General features: G+C 36.9%; 2 protein-coding genes across 3 annotated transcripts in view; one reads left to right on the top strand and one right to left on the bottom strand.

The window, feature by feature from the left end:
• The window catches only part of LOC127881997 (polyamine-transporting ATPase 13A3-like), a 563,467-nt gene that overhangs the window by 451,037 nt on the left and 89,290 nt on the right, over positions 1–23,140 (top strand). The window lies entirely within an intron of this gene.
• The window catches only part of LOC127881993 (uncharacterized), a 68,600-nt gene that overhangs the window by 13,155 nt on the left and 32,305 nt on the right, over positions 1–23,140 (bottom strand). For both annotated transcript variants that reach the window (XR_008050370.1, XM_052430327.1), the window contains exons 4-9: positions 14,777–17,761; positions 14,363–14,565; positions 13,765–13,974; positions 12,354–12,550; positions 9,967–10,090; positions 417–514 (exon numbers count right to left, since the gene is read on the bottom strand). Coding sequence is in view for 1 of the 2 variants with exons in the window: in XM_052430327.1 (XP_052286287.1) it covers positions 417–514; positions 9,967–10,090; positions 12,354–12,550; positions 13,765–13,974; positions 14,363–14,565; positions 14,777–17,761 (3,817 nt within the window). In the remaining variant the exon portion in view is untranslated. The remainder of the gene's footprint in view (positions 1–416; positions 515–9,966; positions 10,091–12,353; positions 12,551–13,764; positions 13,975–14,362; positions 14,566–14,776; positions 17,762–23,140) is intronic.

Raw genomic sequence — 23,140 nt, 5'->3', positions numbered from 1 at the left:
GATTAAGTTTGTATACATGAACTACAACATGAATTTTGACCTTGACGTTTGACCATATCTGGTTTTCATTTAAGACACTCCAAGGGACCATGATTAACACTTTTAAACATCAAGATATGCTTAATAAAGTTTAAGATCCTGACATGCGTTGTAATCATTTTAAATACACAATACATACAAGGCATACAAAATTGCCTTATGTGCACATTAATCACATAATATACCTTACCATCATTATGTATTAATATCCCCTAGAAAAATATTCATTAAAGATCCGTCAACATGAATTTTTGTTCATAATCTATAGGATAGATGCTTTTTTAAATCTACCATAGGCATTCAGAAACCGAAAATGAAAATTCAGTAAAAGCTTAAGGAAAAGAAAAGAGCTGAAATACATTTTAAAGTTAACTTACTTGCAAAATGCAGACAACAAGGCGTGATTCTGCACTCGAAACACACCCTCCAGAATGTACCGATTCCGAGACAGTGTTTTGTAAAAATTACCCGACACCTGGAAATTAACATTAAATAAACATTTACACACAAGTACAAGCCTCCATTCCTTCAGGGCTGACTCCCTGTAACTAATGTGATCTAGACAATGTCTGTACATCATACATAAGGTAGTATAAGAATTGCCAACGTATAACAAACAGACTTTTCTTCCTTCATAGTTTTGTTCCCAAGTGTGGTTTCTACTCTTGTTGGCTTTCACATGTCACTGACCACAACCTGCACACAATATTAAAGGACAAAGTAGACCTAATTCTCTTTAAAAGATCAAGTAATAAATGCAGAATCAAAACAAGAGATGTGTTTGTCAGAAACACAATGCCCCCTATTACGCTGCTTTGAAGCCATAAATTTGACCTTTGACCTTGAAGGATGACCTTGACCTTTCACCGCTCAAAATGTGCAGCTCTGTGAGATACACATGCATGCCAAATATCTTCAATATTCAAAAAGTTATGACCAAACTTTAACTAAGGTTAAAGTTTTAGGAAAGAAAAATACAATGATATTTAACCTTGAAGGATGACCTTGACCTAGACTTTTCTCCTCTCAAAATGTGCAGCTCCATAACTTGACCTATGTGCTACTAGATGGCTGCTTGTTAAGATTGCGCTGTTTATCAACACGTACAACGGGCTAAATCAAAATAATTTACTCTGTAAGTAGAGCAAAGAACAGATAAGTTTTTTTTCAGCCACATAGGCTACAATTTGACATTTTCTAAGGCAATGAAATGGCCATAACTAGGCTTTGTCACAAACAAGAATATCAGTGAAACTGATGGATGCTCCCCGATGATGCGCTTTGTCAATTTATGTGTTAATAACAACCTAAAACAAGAGCACCGCCTTGCGGGTGCAGACCGCTCATCTATTTTCTTGTTAAAGGTGAAGGGACTCTCATTTTCAATCACAAAGGAGGGAGGGGTGGAGTGAAGAGGGGTGTATAGTGTGGGGGTGTGGACATTTATTAAATTATCTTTCAAAAATGCCAAAAAAATGCAACAACAAAAAAATTCAAGGGGGGGAGGGATTCTTGGGTGCGATGGTTGGACGGTATTTCAAACATAAAATAATAAAAATAAATATTTGTTTTTTAACCGTTTCAAAAAAAATAAAATTGGGGGGGGGGGGGTTGAGGTGGGGGGTGGGGTATAGTGTGAGGGTGTGGTGGTAATTTGTGAGATGATCTTAAAAAAAAAAAAAAAATTAGGGGGGGGGGGATTCGGGGGGGGGGGGGATTCGTGTGGGGGGAGGTGGTGGGGATTCTTGGGTGCGATGGTTGGACGGTATTTCAAACATAAAATAATAAAAATAAACAGTTGTGTTTTTTTACCCTTTAAAGAAAATAATTTGGGAGGGGGAGCACGGGGGATGGTTTGGGTGGAGTCTATTGTGGTATGTCAGGTAAGAGTAGTTTTGTCAAAGTATCAATCAAATCTTATCATAAATAAAGAAGTTATGGCAATTTTAGCAAAATTTAATAATTTGACCTTGAGAGTCAAGGTCATTCAAAGGTCACGGTAAAATTCAACTTGCCAGGTACAGTAACCTCATGATAGCATGAAAGTATTTGAAATTTGAAAGCAATAGCCTTGATACTTAAGAAGTACAGTGGATCGAAACACAAAATTTAACCATATATTCAAAGTTATTCAAAGCTACTAAGTAAAAAAAGGGCCATAATTCCGTAAAAATGACATCCAGAATTATGCATTTTGTCCTTTTACTGTACCCTTATGATAGTTTGCGAGTGTTCCAAGTATGAAAGCAATATCTATGATACTTTAGGGGTAAAGTGGACCAAAACACAAAACTTAACCAAATTTTCAATTTTCTAAGTATAAAGGGCCCATAATTCCGTCAAAATGCCAGTCAGAGTTACATAACTTTGCCTGCACAGTCCCCTTATGATAGTTAATAAGTGTTGCAAGTATGCAAGCAATAGCTTTGATACTGTAGGAATAAAGTGGACCTAAACACAAAACTTAACCAAATTTTCAATTTTCTAAGTATAAAAAGGGCACATAATTCCGTCAAAATGCCAGTCAGAGTTACATTACTTTTCCTGCACAGTCCCCTTATGATAGTTAGTAAGTGTAGCAAGTATGAAAGCAATAGCTTTGATACTGTAGGAATAAAATGGACCTAAACACAAAACTTAACCAAAATTTTCAATTTTCTAAGTATAAAAAGGGCACATAATTCCGTCAAAATGCCAGTCAGAGTTACATTACTTTGCCTGCACAGTCCCCTTAAAATAGTTAGTAAGTGTAGCAAGTATGAAAGCAATAGCTTTGATACTTAAGGAATGAAATGGACCTAAACACAAAACTTAACCAAAATTTTCAATTTTCTAAGTATAAAAAGGGCACATAATTCTGTCAAAATGCACACCAGAGTTATCTAACTTTGCCTGCCCAGTCCCCTCATGATAGTAAGTAAGTGTACCAAGTTTGAATGCAATAGCATTGATACTTTCTGAAAAAAGTGGACCTAAACGCAAAACTTAACCAAAATTTTCAATTTTCTAAGTATAAAAAGGGCACATAATTCAGTCAAAATGCATGCCAGAGTTATCTAACTTTGCCTGCCCAGTCCCCTCATGATAGTAAGTAAGTGTACCAAGTTTGAATGCAATAGCATTGATACTTTCTGAGAAAAGTGGACCTAAACGCAAAACTTAACCGGACGCCGACGCCAACGCCGACGCCGATGCCAAGGTGATGACAATAGCTCATAATTATTTTTAAAAAAATAGATGAGCTAAAAATCTATTACTAGCCTCGGTGACCTTGACCCCAGTGACCTCAAACCTCATCAAAAGGTAGAGGTCCATGCAAGGTACCTACGTGGCAAATATAAAAGAGATCGGTAAAGAATTGAAGGTGCTATGAGAAACTGTAAACAAGAGGGCCAAGATGGCCCTAGTTCGCTCACCTGAGAGGAATCGGTTCATTCAATCTTTACCTAATGTCAAACATGACCAAGATATTGACCAGACAAACATCCTGGTCAAGTTTCATCATTATTGAACCAAAACTCTGGCGTAGGGAGTGTTTTTGTTTGTGTAAGATTTGAAATGGTGACCTATATTTTGAGTTGCCCCCTCAAACATCAAACTTTGCTTACAAGGATTTTGTATAATATAATGAAAATTTGGACAATCTAAGGGCAATAATTATGGCATTACAGGTTTTTTTTCCACTTTTTGGGAAGATAGCCCATGGCTTTGGAATTGGGAATTTTATTGGCATTTTCATGAAATTGGGGAAATGTATTCATTAGCCTTTTTTCCACACGAAAAGTCCACTGATTAGGGAAATACTAAATTTGATTTAACTCTTTATAATCATTCAAATTAAAAGAAAAAAATCATATAATACTTTGTTAGATGTAATGGAATTAAAATTGAGATAAAATACACATAAGACTTCTTTAAAAAAAATAAAAAATAAAAAAAAATTTCTTTTTTTCTTTTTGGCAATTGGGATTTTTTTGCCACATTTTGGGAAAAAAGTATACTTTTTGGGATTGGGAACATAGCCGAATTTCGGCTATAAAATCGGGCAAAAAAAAACCCTGCATTAATTATGTGATTTTGCTCATCATCAAACTGGACTGAGATCTTTCAGCAACTTTGATAAAGAATGCTTGAGAAATGTGAATGCTAGAGTGTTAACAAACCATATGTGGACGGACGGACAGCGGACAAAGACCAATCCTAAAACCTAACAAGAGTGCCAAACTGTCACAAGATACGCCCGTTTTAAGACTTTGGACAACTTGATAACTTTACCATGACCCATATTTGAACTTGACCTACATATCATCTAGACACAACTTCTGACCAAAGTTGGGGAAGATCTGATGAAAACTACTTCAATTAGAGAGCAGACACCATGCTAAATGCTTGAAATGCACTACGGGACCTCGTGACCTAGTTTTTAACCTGGCAAGACCCATATTTGAACTTGACCTACATGTAGATATTGTCTAGACACAACTTCTGACCAAAGTTGGTGAAGATCGGATGAAAACTACTTCAATTAGAGAGCACTTGCTAAATGCTTGAAATGGTTTAAGTGACCCTGTGACCTAGTTTTTGACCTGGAATGACCCATATTCCAACTTGACCTAAATACTGTCTAGATACAACTTCTGACCAAGTTTGGTGAAGATTGGATGAAAACTACTTCAATTAGAGAGTGGACACCATGCTAAATGCTTGAAATGCACTAAGTGACCCTGTGACCTAGTTTTTGACCCAGCATGACCCATATTCGAACTTGACCTAGATATTGTCTAGATACAACTTCTGACCAAGTTTGGTGAAGATCGGATGAATACAATTTGAATTAGAGTCCGGACAAAGTGGCGCCGTTGAAAATGCACTAATTGACCCTATGACCTAGTTTTTGACCCGGCATGACCCATATTCGAACTTGGCCTATATATCAACTAGATGCAACTGCTGACCAAGTTTGGTGAAGATCGGATGAATACAATTTGAAATAGAGTCCGGACAAAGTGGCCCCTTTGAAAATGCACTTATTGACCCTATGACCTAGTTTTTGACCCGGCATGACCCATATTCGAACTTGGCCTAGATATCAACTAGATGCAACTGCTGACCAAGTTTGGTGAAGATCGGATGAATACAATTTGAATTAGAGTCCGGACAAAGTGATGCCTTCCACCCGCCGCCCGCCCGCCGCCAAGGGGTTTCACATAATACGTCCCGTATTTTATACGGGCGTATAAAAAGTGTGTTTCACCGATCTCAGCCATTTTCCAACTTGTCCAAGAAATCAATAAAACCAATGTATAAACTAAGTTTCACGATGATTAGGAAAAAATGTAACTTCTATAGTGTTTGATCACAAGGTTTCTCTCTATATAATCACATAAGGAAAACTGCCCAACCCCCTGGCAGCCATGTTTATTGACCCATCAAAACCATTTGCAAACTCATCCAAAATATATATAAAACAAATCTATGCACCAAGTTTCATGATGAATGGGAAAAAAATGTGAATTCTAGAGTGTTCACAAGCTTTTTTTTACTAAATAAATATAAGAAAACTGCCCCCCCCCCAGCAGCCATGTTATTCAACTGACCGGAACCATTTTCCAACTCAACTCTCGTATCAAGGAAACAAACGTTCTGACCAAATTTCATGGAAATTGGGCAAAAAATGTGACTTCTAGAGTGTTCACATGTTGTCACTATATACATATAGAGAAAAATGCCCCGCCCACTGGCGGCCATGTTTTTTCACCGATCTGGACCATTTTCCAAATTGTTCGACATATCAATAAAACCAATATTTTGATTAACTTTCATGATGATTGGGCAAAAATTGTGACTTCTAGAGTGTTTACAAGGTTTCTCTAAAGCCATATAAGCAAAACTGCCCCGCCCACTGGCGGCCATGTTTTTCAATGGACCGGAACCACGTTTGAACTCAACCAACATATCATTAACACAGACATATATAGACAAAGTTACATGAAGATTGGGCATTTAATGTGACTTCTACAGTGTTTACAAGCTTTTTCTTTTTTTTTGACCTAGTGACCTAGTTTCTAACCCAACATGACCCAGTTTCAAACTCGATCGAGATTTCATTGGGACATCTTCTGACCAAGTTTCATTAAGATCGGACAATAAATGTGGCCTCTAGAGTGTTTACGAACAAATGTGGACGGACGGACAGACAAAGACCAGTCACAAAAGCTCACCTGAGCAATCAGGTGAGCTAAAAACAAGAGCTGTCACCATAGGATGACATATGCAACCTATAAACGCTTTGATAGAAGTTATAGCATTTTTCGAAACCTAAACGCAGATTTCGAAACCTTAACACGGACCCTTAGTTCAAGGTCAAGGTCACAGGGTTCAAAATTTGTGTGCGTATGGAAAGGCCTTGTCCATATAAACATGCATACCAAATATGATGGTTATATCTCAAGGGACATAGAAGTTATGAGCATTTTTCGAAACCTAAATGCAGATTTCCCAAACCTAAACACAGACCCTAACTTCAAGGTAAAGGTCACAGGGGTCAAAAATTGTGTGCGTATGGAAAGGCCTTGTTTATATACACATGCATACCAAATATAAAGGTTATATCTCAAGGGACCTAGAAGTTATGAGCATTTTTCGAAACCTAAACGCAGATTTTGAAACCTAAACGCGGACCCTAAGTTCAAGGTCAAGGTCACAGGGGTTAAAAATTGTGTGCGTATGGAAAGACCTTGTCCATATACACATGCATATCAAATATGAAGGTTATATCTCAAGGGACATAGAAGTTATGAGCTTTTTTCGAAACCTAAACGCAGATTTCGAAACTTAAACACAGACTCTCAGTTCAAGGTCAAGGTCACAGGGGTCAAAAATTGTGTGCGTATGGAAAGGCCTTGTCCATATACACATGCATACAAAATATAAAGGTTATATCTCAAGGGACATAGAAGTTATGAGCATTTTTCGAAACCTAAACGCAGATTTTGAAACCTAAACGCGGACCCTAAGTTCAAGGTCAAGGTCACAGGGGTTAAAAATTGTGTGCGTATGGAAAGACCTTGTCCATATACACATGCATATCAAATATGAAGGTTATATCTCAAGGGACATAGAAGTTATGAGCTTTTTTCGAAACCTAAACGCAGATTTCGAAACTTAAACACAGACCCTCAGTTCAAGGTCAAGGTCACAGGGGTAAAAAATTGTGTGCGTATGGAAAGGCCTTGTCCGTATACACATGCATACAAAATATAAAGGTTATATCTCAAGGGACATAGAAGTTATGAGCATTTTTCGAAACCTAAACGCAGATTTTGAAACCTAAACGCGGACCCTAAGTTCATATACACATGGATACCAAGGAAAGGCCTTGTCCATATACACATGGATACCAAAAATGAAGGTTATATCCCAAGGGACATATAAGTTATGAGCATATTTGGCAACCTAAATGCAAAGTGTGGCGGAAAGATGGACGGACGGACGGACGGACAGTTTGATCACTATATGCCCCCTTTTCTTCGAAAGGGGGCATAAAAACATCCAACCTCGAATAACAATTAACACATAAATGAAACACAACTACACTGTATTATTATGAAAACATTAATAATCATAGGGGAGTAACTACTGTATTCTTAAATGCAATATTTAGAAGTGTTTTCTCACATGTTACATGACCTTAATTCATGATTGTCTGCAAGCCTTTTTACTATATAAATATAAGGAAAACTGCCACGTCCCCCTGGCAACCATGTTTTTCAACAGACCGGAACCATTTCAAACTTAACTCACGTATCTAGGAAACAAAAGTTCTCACAAAATTTCATGAGAATTGGGCCAAAAATGTGACTTCTAGAGTGTTGACATGTTTTCACTATATACATATAGAGAAAAATTCCCCGCCCACTGGCTGCCATGTTTTTTCACCGATCTGGACCATTTTCAAACTCATCCAAGAAACCAATGTTTTGACCAACTTTCATGATGATTGGGCAAAAATTGTGACTTCCAGAGTGTTTACAAGGTTTCTCTTTAGCCAAATAAGGAAAACTGCCCTGCCCACTGGCAGCCATGTTTTTCATCGGACCGGAACCACTTTTGAACTCAACCAATATATCATTAAGACAAACATTTTGACAAAGTAACATAAAGATTGGGCATGAAATGTGACTTCTACAGTGTTTACAAGTTTTTTCTTTTTTTTTACCTAGTGACCTAGTTTTTGACCCAGCATGATCCAGTTTCGAACTCGACCGAGATTTCATTGGGACAAAGCTTCTGACCAAGTTTCATGAAGATCGGACAATAAATGTGGCCTCTAGAGTGTTTACTAACAAATGTTAACGGACGGACAGACGGAGGACAAAGACCAGTCACAAAAGCTCACCTGAGCAATCAGGTGAGCTAAAAAGTGTGAATCTATTATAAGCCTCGGTGACCTTGACACCAGTGACCTCAAACCTCATCAAACGGTAGAGGTCCATGCAAGGTACCTACATGCCAAATATGAAAGAGATCGGTAAAGTATTGAAGGTGCTATGAGAAACTGCAACAAAAGTGTGACCGAAAAATCTATTATTAGCCTCGGTGACCTTGATCCCAGTGACCTCAAACCTCATCAAAAGGTAGAGGTCTATGCAAGGTACCTACAAGCCAAATATGAAAGAGATCGGTAAAGTATTGAAGGTGCTATGAGAAACTGTAACAAAAGTGAGACGGAAAAATCTATTATTAGCCTCGGTGACCTTGACCCCGGTGACCTTTAACCTCATCAAAAGGTAGAGGTCCATGCAAGGTACCTACCTACATGCCAAATATGAAAGAGATCGGTAAAGTATTGAAGGTGCTATGAGAAACTGTAACAAAAATGTGACGGAAAAAGTATATAATAAGCCTCGGTGACCTTGACCTTGACCCCCGTGACCTCAAACCTCATCAAAAGGTAGAAGTCCATGCAAGGTACCTACATGCCAAATATGAAAGAGATCGGTAAAGTATTGAAGGTGTTATGAGAAACGGTAACAAAAGTGTGACGGAAAGTATATTATTAGCCTCGGTGACCTTGACTCCAGTGACCTCAAACCTCATCAAAGGGTAGAGGTCCATGCAAGGTACTTTACATGCCAAATATAAAAGAGATCGGTAAAGTATTGAAAATGCTATGAGAAACGGTAACAAAAGTGTGACTGAAGGAAGTAAGGATGTAAGGAAGTAAGGAACTACAAACTGGCAACTATATGCTCCCCGAAATATTTATCATTTGGATTTGCATTTATTATGCTCCCCGAAATATATATATATATACAAAATATTTCGGGGAGCATAATAAATGCAAATCCAAATGATAAATTGGGATAAAATATCATTAATCTGCATTTCATCTAAGCATGGATAGTCTTGAAAATTATGCCTCATTTATCTTAAACGTCGTAATTTCTGTGTAATTTCCAGCATGTATATTTGCCAAAGACATTCAGAAAATACTATTCATTTCTTATAATTACACCACATATTGGATATTAAGTAAAATTCACAAACTTTCAGACCTCATAAAGACTTCTAATCCAACTGACGGACACACAAACAATATACATTTCTTTGAAGGGGCCCATAAAATTGCTAAGGCCCATAATATTTCTCGACAAAAGTACCATCATTAAGAAACATCTAGGTGTGCATTTGTGCAATTTCATTTGCTGGTTAATAAAGGTATTTTAATCACTCCAGCTCACAGGTGTTGGGCGTGTGGCCAATTCACTGAAACACTATCAATTCACAATTTTCATAACTTTGACAAAACAAATATTCTAATATAATAGGAACATACTACACACAAATCCAACAGAGGGGCGAGGAAATATTAATATGATCAACATCCCCAACCACCTCTATCTTAAGTGGGCCATATCAGATTACCTCAATGAACTCCGTGTCCCTGTCAGAGAGGGGGACAAGTTCAAAAGGGTGAGCCACGTCCCATGGAACCCAGGAGGGTGGAAGCTCAACTTCAATCACTTGGGGAGGCGCTAGACAAGGAGGTCTGAAAATTTATTTGATATTTTAGAAATTTAAAGTTCATTTATAAATAACAATCATGGGTATATAAACTCTTTAACAATAACTGCCAACATTTCTTCTTATTGAGTGGACCTAGGGGTTTTCTAAGCGATTTAGGATCCAGCACAAATTGAGGGGAAAATGGCTCTCATGATCTTGTTAATTCATATCTGCAATAAGCACAAGTTACCAACAATAGCTCAGCAGTCGGAAACAGATGCCCCCCAAATCAGGGCCTTGACAAAGGATTTTTTGCGACAAAACTGACCAAAGGAGTAAATCTTATCATAATAGTGTGACTTAGCTACTTAAGTAAGTTTATTTGTTTACACAGAATTATGCCTTTCTGTTAAACCATTGTTATAATAAATGGGTTGAGAATATTATTATTAACAAGATATGTGTTTGTCAGAAACACTATGTCCCCTTTTGCGCCGCTTTGAAGCTATATATTCAGGGCCCTCAATCTGTCAAATCCACAGCCGAAATTCGGCCGCACCCCCCCCCCTGAAAAGTATACTTTTTTCCCTTTTTGGGGGGAAAAATTCCCCCTAAAAAAAAAAAATATAAAAAAAATATAATTTTTTTTATAGATAGATGTCTCATGATTACTATATCTCAATTCTTTTTTAATTTAATAGTGTCAAACATACTAAATTATAATAATAACCAATAAATATAGTGCAAACATGTACAAATGTAATAATTAGAAAGTAAGTTAAAAATCCCCCAAAAAGGGAAACGCTACAAAAATTCCCCCTGCTATGGGTAGCGACCCGCTTCCCCTAAAATGGATTGAGGGCCCTGATATTTGACCTTTGATATTGAAGGATGACCTTGACCTTTCACCACTCAAAATGTGCAGCTCCATGAGATACACATGCATGCCAAATATCAAGTTGCTATCTTCAATATTGCAAAAGTTATTGCAAATGTTAAAGTTGGGACAAACAAACAAACACACAAACAAACCAACAGACAGGGCAAAAACAATATGTCCCCCACTATAGTGGTGGAGGACATAAAAATAGTGATGTCACTTAGTGTGAAAGTGACCTTGACCTTTAACCAAGTGACCCCAATTTTAATAGGGACAATCTATTGTCTATTGCCAATTCACATTGACAGAATCAAGCCAATCAGTCCCGTCGTTCAAGTTATTGATCGGAAACAATTTTCATTCTTAGTGTGACAGTGACTTTGACCTGGTGACCCCAATTCCAAAAGGTGTCATCTACTGGCAAAGGCTAATGCACATGGGAAGTAGCAAGCCAATTGGTCACTTTGTTTACAAATTATTAACCTGAAACAAACTGGTCTACCGACAGACCGACATACAGCAAAACAATACATCCCTTCGTCTTTGATGGGGGGGAGGGGGAATAATTACTATGAGTCAATAAAGTTCAACATCATATATAAGTACAAGAAAGCACAATTTTATCAATTAACTTTTAATCTTGAAAATAGAGCGCTAACCAGAGACCCAAAAGAACTTGATAATTCTAAAAAAGCGCAATCTGATTCACGAAGATTAGACCAAAAATGTGACTTCTAGAGTATTCAGATGTTTATTTTTTATTTGAACTAGTAAGCTAGTTTCTGAGCTCACATGACCCAGTTTCAATCTTATCCGAGCATTTCTTTGGGAGAAATGCTCGGACCAAGTTTTATGAAGATTGGCCAATAAATGTGGCTTACATAGGGTCAACAAGTTTTCACTATAGCCATATAAGGAAAACTGTCCCGCTCCCAGGCTACCATGTGTTTCAACAGACCGGAACCATTTTCAAACTTATCCAAGATATAATTAGAACTTCTTGTGACTAAGTTTCATGAAGATTGGACAATGAAATGTGACTTCTAGAGTGTTAACAAGGTTTTACTATAGCCACATAAGGATAACTGCCACATCTCCTGGCAGCAGTGTTTTTCAACCAACCAGAACCATTTTTCAACTCATCCAAGATATTATTGGGCACATAGCACATGTTTAATGAAGATTGGACAATTAACATGGCCTCTATAGTGTTAGCAAGGTAAATTTTTCTGAGAACGACAGGCAACGCTTGGCAGACAAAAGGCAATCTCAGGTAAGCTAAAAAATTACACACAATCTCAATCAAGAGTTTACAAAGAAACTATTAAATCTGCACACAAAAAACGATGTTTGAATCAGTATACTTCTTTAACACTAACTCCTTATAATAAATCACTACAAGCAGATGTATGATACAAATGTTTACGTTTTATTATCTTGAACATCTCGATACGACACAAACAGTGGACGACGTCTGAGTTCTCTAACAACAGTTGTGTCCATATTTCTCTGTGTCATGGCAGCAAAGTCCATCATATACTTCCACTTGTAGTTCTCTCGAGAATACAGGTAGGTGGGTTGTTTGGCTAGATATTTTGCCTCTAAGGTATGTTGAAGGGAGTCCTATAGATATAAAACATTTTGTGGAATTTTTATTTATTTTAACTGCTTTGGGGTTCAGCCTGGTTTCCATTAAATTGGAAATTTAAGATAAATTAAACGAAGAAATGGCTGGTTTGATGGTTAAATGCAATGTTTTAATGGTGTGACCATAAATGTTTCATTTCCGATGTGTTTAAATCTTGATCTCTCTTTTGCTGGACACTGTAGGTTTCTTTTTTACCCCAAATGCAAAACAAAAAATAAAATGTCAAAGAAACACCAAAAAAATTTTTTAAGAAATTTTTCAAAAATGACATTACAGGTTGTAACCATGTGACCTTCCAAGACTGTGGTTTGGCCAGTTTTGGCAAAAGGGCAATAGTTTTAAAAGAGTACTTTAAGGACCCCTGAACAATAAATTTTTAAAGTATAGCGCAATAGGAGCAAAAAGGTACCATGTGCCTTCTAATTTCAATGTCACATGGTACCTCAAGGGGGCGAATTATGAAGGCTCTGCATTCAATGTAGCTTGCAAAATAATCTTGCATTTATTGAAGCGTTCCTAAATATACGGTTGCAGAATATGCAGAAACAAAACAGAATTGAAACAAAGCAAAATACCTACATGTAAGTTATGTAAGTGCATAATACGTGCCAATGCTGTTTGCAAGTGCCAGGTTAATGTTATCAATCTATTCAGAAAAAAATGTGTCTGTTGCAGCAGACAGGACAACGTTTAAATTGGAAAACAGGATCACCCAAATATAATTCTTGTAAATATTCTGAAGGTGAACAGAATGTTGGCAACAGATGATGATAAGGAGGACTACTGAAAACCACAAAAATGACAAATGAGCACAAAGAACAAATATTTCATTTAACCCTTCCCCCCAAAAGCAGCAAAGTGAAAATGGCTTTTGCCACAAGCATAAAACCAGAACAGCCTGCAAGTAGCTCACAGTCTGTTCAGATTTTATGCTGTTTACTGTTCATCAGTATCTAAGGTTTGGAAATGAATCCTTAAAAACTCGAATCTATTAAGAAAGGTCTTAAATTAAATATAACTTTCTAAGGGACTAAAAATGCATAAAAATACGCATCTAAGTGGTTAAGGATTAAAAATATAGGGTGGCATTTCATATGCAACAGACACTGCCTCACAAGATGAGTTACTCTATTATCAGTGTATCAAATGAGAGTTCTTAGATTTAAAACCTTTTAGAATGCATACTTACAGGTTCAAACAGTTTCCATTGCCCGTCATTGTCCGACCAGTACCAACGCCACTGGGTAACATAGCTGTCTGATATATCCCCGGCTTCCTTGAAGGACACAGTGGTCAAACGTCTGGCATCTGTTCTCTGATTTCCAAGGTGAAAGCTTAAAGATGCAGTGAACTGTTGTCCAAACTCTATTTTGCAATGTGCAGGCTTCTCTGCATATGTCTAGAAGATTGAAAGTAAAACAAACTCAACTGATACAGACACTTCAAGTAGATACAACAGAGTCATGCTTAACACTCTTACTTTGCGGTGTCCTCTTCTGAATCTGAAGATTCTAAATTCCATTCCCACTCGGAAAGCATTCTGAGTAACTCCTCTTAAGAACTCTTAAATTATTGTGCAAGTCAATTAACAATAGCATGTCTAAAGAAGCCTAAGGTTTTTGACGCAATCAAGCTAAATTGAAAACATTTAAACTAAAGATAAATTATTTCATATAATATCAAAGAAATGTTACGTCCAAAATTACCAAACAATATTCTAAATTGAACAGTCAACTGAAATGAATTACTGGTGGACAATAAGACAATCAAATTTAATAACAACATACCAAAATGCAAGAGTCAGAGTGTGAGATGTTCCTACAGAAATACTGTTCAACGCTTTCAGAATCAGGAACTGTGACCCAGTCTCCAAACAGATTAACCTGCCACAAGTATGGCAAAGGCTCATCGCTATGGAGTCTTGTGCAGTTACCCTCGTAACAGCTACCATGGATATGCTCAATGCAGAGAAACTTGCTGGAGGCATCATCTGCAGATAACACAATTTATTACTAGGCAAGTATGAGCATATTGTCCATTAAAAGCCACAAGTTATAGTCAAATATTATTTCATATAAAAATACCATAATGATTTGCATAAAAATGTAAAACTGTCACATTAAATAAGGTTAGTCTATTTGCTTTGGCACAGTATTGAAGTCTTAAGATTAAACTCGTATGAAAAAAACACATTTTCTTACCCATCACAAGCAGTCTGTTTTGGATCGCCTTTTCACATACTTTGGGCACTCTGTCTCGTTCATATAACGTTCTCTCAGTAGCCACAGCCTCTTCAGGGTAAGACTCAATATCAAACGGCTCTTCTACCAATTTGAATGGTTCTTCTTTCACAACAGGAACAGATACTGCGGGACATTCCTTGACTTTTCTTTCCACTGTGAGGTTCCTATTTATATACACCAATCTTCTCACTATATTTGGCTGCCACTTCGCCATTTTGTAGGCAGTAATAATTGGATTGTTATGCTGAGACCAAAAGTCATGCCCAAGGGAACAGGATTCAGTTTCCACACATTTTCCGATGATAAACCTTGGACAAACGTGCAGCTTTGAGCAATATTCATTGGTACAGCTGCTTTCCAAAGGCCAATCTTCACAAACATGTGGTTGACGGCAAGACAAAATAGTTTTAATTTCTTTATTATTGAATCTACCTGTAAGACCCAGGTCTTTTGTAATTTTTCCATTCCATTCATCAAGAAAATTATGGCTATGCTTGCACCTAGATCCAAAGCGGCAATTTCCACTAACCATATCTTTACATACATGATACCTGTTGCAATCAGCCTTTAAGCACCCTTCTGCTCGATAATAATTAGTGCAGTAAGACATGTTTTGCATAAAAGCAAACACATGAGTGACATGCTGATCTCGTTCCAAAGTTACAAAGAAGTTTCTCTGTGCACGGAAATAGGGTTCCACATTGAACTCTGTTTCAAACATGCCACTTTCACGTTTTAGGTCATTTGGATCTCCAAACCCATCCATATGTTTAACCAAAAATGAAAAAACCTCTGTTGCAATAGGACTTTTTCTAATGCCAGACAGGGTTTTGTTTTCGGAATCATCTTTCTCCTTCCTTGGTTTTCTGTTTTCTTCATCATTACTATTTTTCCCAGCATTTGACGGCATAGGTTCTTGTTTTGCTTTAAATTTCCTATTTGCTTCTGGATTTTCAACAGAGGTCACTTTTGGATCACTGAAAATAAGCTGATCCAGTTTACTCAATACATCCTTTAAATCATCTGATTTAATCTTTATTTCACTACTTTTAGCAATTCTCCTTGCATCTTCCATTGATTTATTTCGTTCAAGTTGTTTTGCATTTGATTCATGTTCACTTTTTTGCACAGAGTCCTTATTTATTTTTGTTTCAACGCTACTAGAGACACTATTTTTTTCAGCTACAAAATTTGAATTCTTATTTTTTTTCTTTCCTGCACTTGGATTAAAAGACATCCTTCCTTTTCCTGTTCTGAAAGATTTAACTCTTCGGTGAAGAGGTATATGCGTGTCACTTGAAGAGCTTTCTTCACTTTCAGTTTCAGTTTCAGAGTCATCATGATTGACATTTGGTTCACAGGTTATTTGTGTTTCCTTTTCAACCCCATCGATGTTGCGTCTTTTTTGTATTTCATCGTCAATAGCTTTTATCTGTTCTCGTTTATTCTGTATTTCATCATGATTAGCGCCTTCCTTTTGAATTTCACTCAGTTTCATTTTGTAACGCTTGCGTCTGTTCTGCAAAGTTTGAAGAGGAAGAGCATCAAGATGGTTATCATTAATAACTTTTGCATCATTTGATTCTGTGGCAGACTCAAAAGTTGAAAAACCAACATCAGTTACATTTTCCACTGTTCCACAATCATCAGCACATTTTTGTTTACTTTTATCTCTACGCTTTCTATGCCGTCTTCTCTTAACCTTCCCATTGCTTTCAACATCATTTACATTTTTCTTACTTTCATCTTCAGAGGCATCTTCACTATCCAGTTTGTTCTGATGTTCAACATCTTCTTTTTCTGAATCACTCCTGTCAACACTTTCCTGTCTCCTATTATGTGGATCAAACTTTCCCCTACCTCTACCTCTAGATCTACCTCTATTAATTTTTCTCCTCTCTGGACCATACAGTCTTCTTTCTCTTCTTACTCTGTCATCACCATTTTCTGAACCAACAGTACTACTGTTTTCATTATCTGAACCAATCAAACTATTTGCATTTCTTTGGCCATCATAATTACGCTTATTAAATCTACCTACACCTCTAAATCCAAAATGACCTCTATTTTGAATTCCTCTTCCTCTTAAAGACCTTCTATTTATTCCACCTAGCCGATTTAGAAAATCTGAAATCCGTTGTTGTACAAAATTGTGTTGGTCAGCATCATTTACCACTGACGAAACATCGCTGAAGGAGCTACCTGTATCTGAACCAGTCTGACTCGCTTCATCGTCTTCTTTCTTTATAATCCCCATATAGCCTCCACCTCTGCCATATCCAAAGCCTCTTCTTGGACCTCTTCCTCCTCTTCTTCTGGACCCAAACCTTCCATTTTCTCCATTGATTCCTCTACCTCTTATTGTTCTGTTATTGGTACCTCTTTCAATTTGTGCACGATTATTGCCATTGTTTGCAAACTCTTCATACTGTCTTTGTTTGGGAACATTTTCTCTATCTCCATCAGGTTTATAACAAGATGTGTCCATCTTTCCTTCCAATGTATTGTTCAGCTTTTCTTTATTATGGGCTCTGCCACTATCTGAGTGTCTCCCTCTTTGTCTGTTGCTATTTGTTCTTCTTGTTTTGTCAGCATATTCTTTGGGTCTGGCTCCATCTTCTGACTTGGAAACATCTGACACGCTTGAAAAGCTATTCATAGAATTTGTACTATGTTTATCATTCTGTGGACGTCTATGATCTCCACTAGATCTGTCACCATTGCTACGATAAGCACCTCTGTTTGACCTTCCTCCTCTGTTACCTCCTGGCTCTGACTGAATGCTGTTGATACTCATATTACTGGAAGAACGGGTAAGTGGCTGGTTTTCAAAATGCTGTTGGTCACTCCTATTCTTAGGCATACCACGATTTCCACGCTGATTTCCGCCAAAATTACCACCCCTATTTCTGCCATGATTACCACCCCTATCTCCGCGATTGTCTACAAGGAAAAATGTTTAAGAGGTAAAATCTGCAGACAATTTAAATGCCTGAAAGGCCAAAGTACTTTCCTTACCGCGGTGTTCCTTATTTGTGTGCATGCAAAAATTACTATTAAAGAACTCATTACCAAATAAACAGTTTGAATAAGGTACGAGTTGACCACAGTACAAGTTGCCTAAAGTGCAAGTCGACCATAATAAAAAAAAGTTGAGCAAGGTATGTGTTGACTGTAAACCTTGTAAATCAAGAGATATATGTTACATGTATTATAATCATCAAACAATGACTAGAAATCTGTCACAGTCACTGAGGCCACCACAACACACTTATGGACACATATAAAATCAAATGTATATTCTACAGTCCACAAAAAAAACAACAAGAGATGTGTTTGTCAGAAACACAATGCCCCCTTATGGGCTGCTTTTTTATTTTGACCTTTGACCTTGAAGGATGACCTTGACCTTTCACCACTCAAAAGGTGCAGCTCCATAAGATACACGTGCATGCCAAATATCAAGTTGCTATGTTTAATATTTCAAAAGTTATTGCAAAACTTTACTGTAAGGTTAAAGTTTTGGGACAGAATGACACAATGACAGACAGAAAGAACGACAGGCCAAAAACAATATACCACCGATCATTCGATCCAGGGGCATACAAAGCCATAATTCAGCGCAAACTGGTAGAAGTCTCTTTTCCTTTCTTAACAATCATGTAGACATATAGGCCTTTCAACAGTGAACATTAAAGCGAGATTTATCCTGCAGATAAAGAGGAGTTAAAACAAGGGCTGTTTGTAAAACATGCATGCCCCCCATATGGGCTCTCCGTTGTAGTGACAGCCATTGTGTGAGTATGCTTTTGTCACTGTCACCTTGACCTTTGACCTAGTGACCTGAAAATCAATAGGGGTCATCTGCGAGTCATGATCAATGTACCTATGAAGTTTCATGATCCTAGTCATAAGCGTTCTTGAGTTATCATCCGGAAACCATTTTACTATTTCTGGTCACCGTGAACTTTACCTTTGACCTAGTGACCTCAAAATCAATAGGGGTCATCTGCGAGTCATGATCAATGTACCTATGAAGTTTCATGATCCTAGGCATAAGCGTTCTTGAATGATCATCCGGAAACCATTTTACTATTTCGGGTCACCATGACCTTGACCTTTGACCTAGTGACCTCAAAATCTATAGGGGTCATCTGCCAGCCATTATCAATCTACCTACGAAGTTTCATGATCCTAGGCATAAGCGTTCTTGAGTTATCATCTGGAAACCATTTTACTATTTCGGGTCACTGTGACCTTGACCTTTGACCTAGTGACTTGAAAATCACTAGGGGTCATCTGCGAGTCATGATCAATCTACCTATCAAGTTTCATGATCCTAGGCCTTAGTGTTCTTAAGTTAACATCCGGAAACCATTTTACTATTTCGGGTCACTGTGACCTTGACCTTTGACCTAGTGACCTAAAAATCAATAGGGGGTCATCTGCGAGCCATGATCAATCTACCTTTCAAGTTTCATGATCCTAGGCCTAAGCGTTTTTGAGTTATCATCAGGAAATGATTTTACTATTTCAGGTCACCTTGACCTTTGACCTAGTGACCTCAAAATCAATAGGGGTCATCTGCGAGTCATGATCAATGTACCTATGAAGTTTCATGATCCTAGGCCCAAGCATTCGAGTTATCATCCGGAAACCACCTGGTGCACGGACCGACCGACAGACCGACATGTGCAAAGCAATATACCCCCTCTTCTTCGAAGGGGGGCATAAATATAATTTTCAGTGACTGTAAAACCAAGACATGTATCATTTGTTCAACACTAAATTAGTGTTTTATACAGGAAGGAAAAAGGGCGTGGTGCAAAATTTCAAAAAAGGGCACTTTAGCGCGCGACATCCATAAAAAGGGCACAAATATATCTGTATAGTGACTTAATAACAAGCTTTGTTACACACAGGGTTTTTTTCCCACTTTTTGGGAAGATAGCCCATGGCTTTGGAATTGGGAATTTTATCGGCATTTTCATGAAATTGGGAAAATAAATTCATTAGCATTTTTTTCCACATGAAAAGTCCACTGATTAGGGAAATACTAAATTTGATAAACTCTTTATAATCATTCAAATTAAAAGAACAAAATCATGAATACTTTGTTAGATGTAATTGAATTGAAATTGAGATAAATACGCATAAGACTTCTATCTTAAAAAAAAAAAAAAAAAAAAAATTTTTTTTTTTTTTTGGAAATTGGGAATTTTTTGCCACATTTTGGGAAAAAAGTATACTTTTTGGGATTGGGAACATAGCCGAATTTGGGCTATAAAATCGGGCCAAAAAAAACCCTGACACATAAATATTGTATGTATAGTTTTGAGATTTATTGTTGAATAATTAAACCAACAAAATCCAGAATGTATATTTTATTATGTGTTTTATATTTTCATGTAGTAACAAAAAGCAAGATTAAACACCATAGGATATATATCTTATACAAACTATAGCTTTTCAAAGAAGTCTTAGAATACTGTTAAATGAGTTACCCTCTTAAACAATTATTTATATTTAAAACGTTACACACATTGCACAAACAAGTCCTTTATATGCATCTTAAATGGAGATTCACAAACACTAACACTTTGTTGAATAGTCAGAAAGTTCTGCGTAATGACATTGTTTTCATGACCACGTGTTGTATTGTGTACATTTTATTTCGCAAAAAGTGTAACTAGGAACGGCGCCGTACTGTCTTTTGTTCATTGTCAATTAATTCAATACACGTTAATTGGTCTCCGATATAAACATGTTTTGCTTACAAAGCAATTTGCATCAATTTCTCATTTACGTTTCGTCGAAAGTGGAATGCCAAAATCGGAAAGCGTTAGTAATGTTAATGGATTTTTGTGGGTCTGCTCACCCAGAAATTCAATCGTTTGACGAAAGTTTATGCCTGAATTCACCGTAATTTTTTTATGTATCCAAAATGTTGTGATGTCAGGCATAAGAGGGAATGGAGGGCAAGCAGTTTTGACATGTCCGTAAAATCTGTAAGCCCCATTTATTCAGATTATTACACATTTGAATAAGCAACGTCTGTCTACAAGCTTATTATGAAAGTAACAGAAAACCAGAGGTGGTTTACTTATGGTCCACATATTAAGATGCCTTTCTTAACACACGAGATATATCCTGCGATTATACAATCAGAATTCTCATCAAAGTAATATTATTGTAACACTTGTCTATATTTATTCTTGACCCCTGCTCTACTGTTTATAAACAGATTCATAATATGTTTCTTTTCTAACGTACACATTGAACTGAAAAAATAACTCAAAGGTTATACTGCTTTATTGTCAGCACACACTGATTTCTTTTGCCCAAATTACCGCTGATATTTGGCTGTTTCCTAATGGCAAAATGCAATGTTTTTCCCCAAAAATCTAACCAAAAGTCCGCCCATAATTGCCACATTTACCAAATATACTCCATAAAATCATAAATTTAATGCAAGCATGTCAAGTGTTCGCCCAACTTTAACATTCAGTGATTTTTTTTTGCTTTTATTTGTTACAGCCTGTGCCATTTGAATTGGGACAAGAGCACCGCATAACAGCTGCGAAAGCTTGTCAGAATTTTTTTTTTTGAGGTCACAGTGACCTTGACCATAGACCTAGTGACCCAACAAGAGATGTGTTTGTCAGAAACACAATGCCCTTACTGCACCACTTTGATTTTTTTTTATATTTATCATTTGGCAGGTATAGAAATCATCTCCCTTTAAAGCTTATTACTTCCCTTGGATTTTGCCGGGGGGGGGGGTCTGTCGACAGTCAAAAATGACCAAGTCAGACATCACTGACAACCAAGGCCTGTGGTTTATCAAAGAGATCATAGCCAGAGTTCACATGTATCCTATGGACATAAGTCCACAGGTATGCAATGAACACTACTATTAACAACTAAGTATATGAAAGGAATGATAATTATATCATTTAAAAACAAGAGGCCCATGAAGGCCTGAATCGCTCTAATGGCTGGAATCAATAGGGCTCAAGCCCTTGATAGTATGAACAATCCTGAGTAAATTTTAAACAAACAGACCCAAAATGGGGAATTCATCGCATTAACAAGAAGAAACGAAAAATTTGAACTTCAAATGGCTCCTTTTCAACAATAAGTTGGACAAATTTTCTTCACTCTCAATCGGGTTCTGGCCCTTGATGATATAAAACATCCATTGAAGTTTCAAAAGGATAGAACTTTATATGTAAAATAACAAGAAATGTGTTTGTCGGAAACACTATGTCCCCTTCTGCGCCGCTTTGATTAATTTTTTTTTTACCTTTGACCTTGAAGGATGACCTTGACCCTGACCTTTAACCACTCAAAATATGCAGCTCGATGAGATACACATGCATGCCAAATATGAAATTTCTATCTTCAATATTGCAAAAGTTATGGCAAAATGTTAAAGATTTTCATTTTTTTCTCAAATTCAAGGGGAAAAAATTCTGGACTTATAACTCCGATATTGCTCATTTTCAATAGGGTTTGACTCATCATTCAGATAAAGACACTGTGCAAGTTGGGAAATGATTGGAAGAAAACTGTGGACTTTATTGCGTAAACAAGCCTTATTTCACAATTTTCTCAAATTCAAGGGGAGATAATTCTGGACTTTTTACTCTGATGTAACCCATTTTCAATAGGGTTTGAGTCCTCATAAATATCAACACACTGAACAAGTTTGAAAAGAATCAGATGAAAAATGTGAACTTTATCGTATAAACAAGAGAAAGTCTAACGCACAGACAGACACCATGCCATCCCATAAGCTCTTCTGGCCTACGGCCAGTAGAGCTAAAAACCTTTGACAAATCAATCATTTGAGTTATAAATAATCAAAATAATAAATTTGTACAGTACCTGTGAAAAAGAACTTAAATTCTTGGTAAGGAAATGTATAATAATAGATTTATTATTATATAAATTACTTCCCTTGAAAATAAGTCTCTAACAAATCTCTATTATTAGTAGCAAATAATTAAAAGCCACTACTGTGACTGTAGATTCACCACTCAAAATGTGCAGCTCCATGAGATACACATGTATGCCAAATATATAAAGTGGCTATGTTCAATATTGAATAATTATCTCCCTTTAAAGCTTATTACTTCCCTTAAATTTGTATTTTTTACCGTAGACCTTGAAGGATTACCTTGACCTTTAACCACGATGTGTTTGTCAGAAACACAATGCCACCTACTGCGCCGCTTTGATTTATTAAAAAAAAAATATATATGTGGGCAGGTCAGATACCTATGTCCATTTAAAGCTTATTACTTCCCTTGACTTTGT

Source organism: Dreissena polymorpha, chromosome 5, assembly GCF_020536995.1.
Source record: "Dreissena polymorpha isolate Duluth1 chromosome 5, UMN_Dpol_1.0, whole genome shotgun sequence".
NCBI classification, from domain to species: domain Eukaryota; kingdom Metazoa; phylum Mollusca; class Bivalvia; order Myida; family Dreissenidae; genus Dreissena; species Dreissena polymorpha.
Note: the sequence above shows the minus strand (reverse complement) of the source record. Positions and strands in the feature narration are given on the sequence as shown.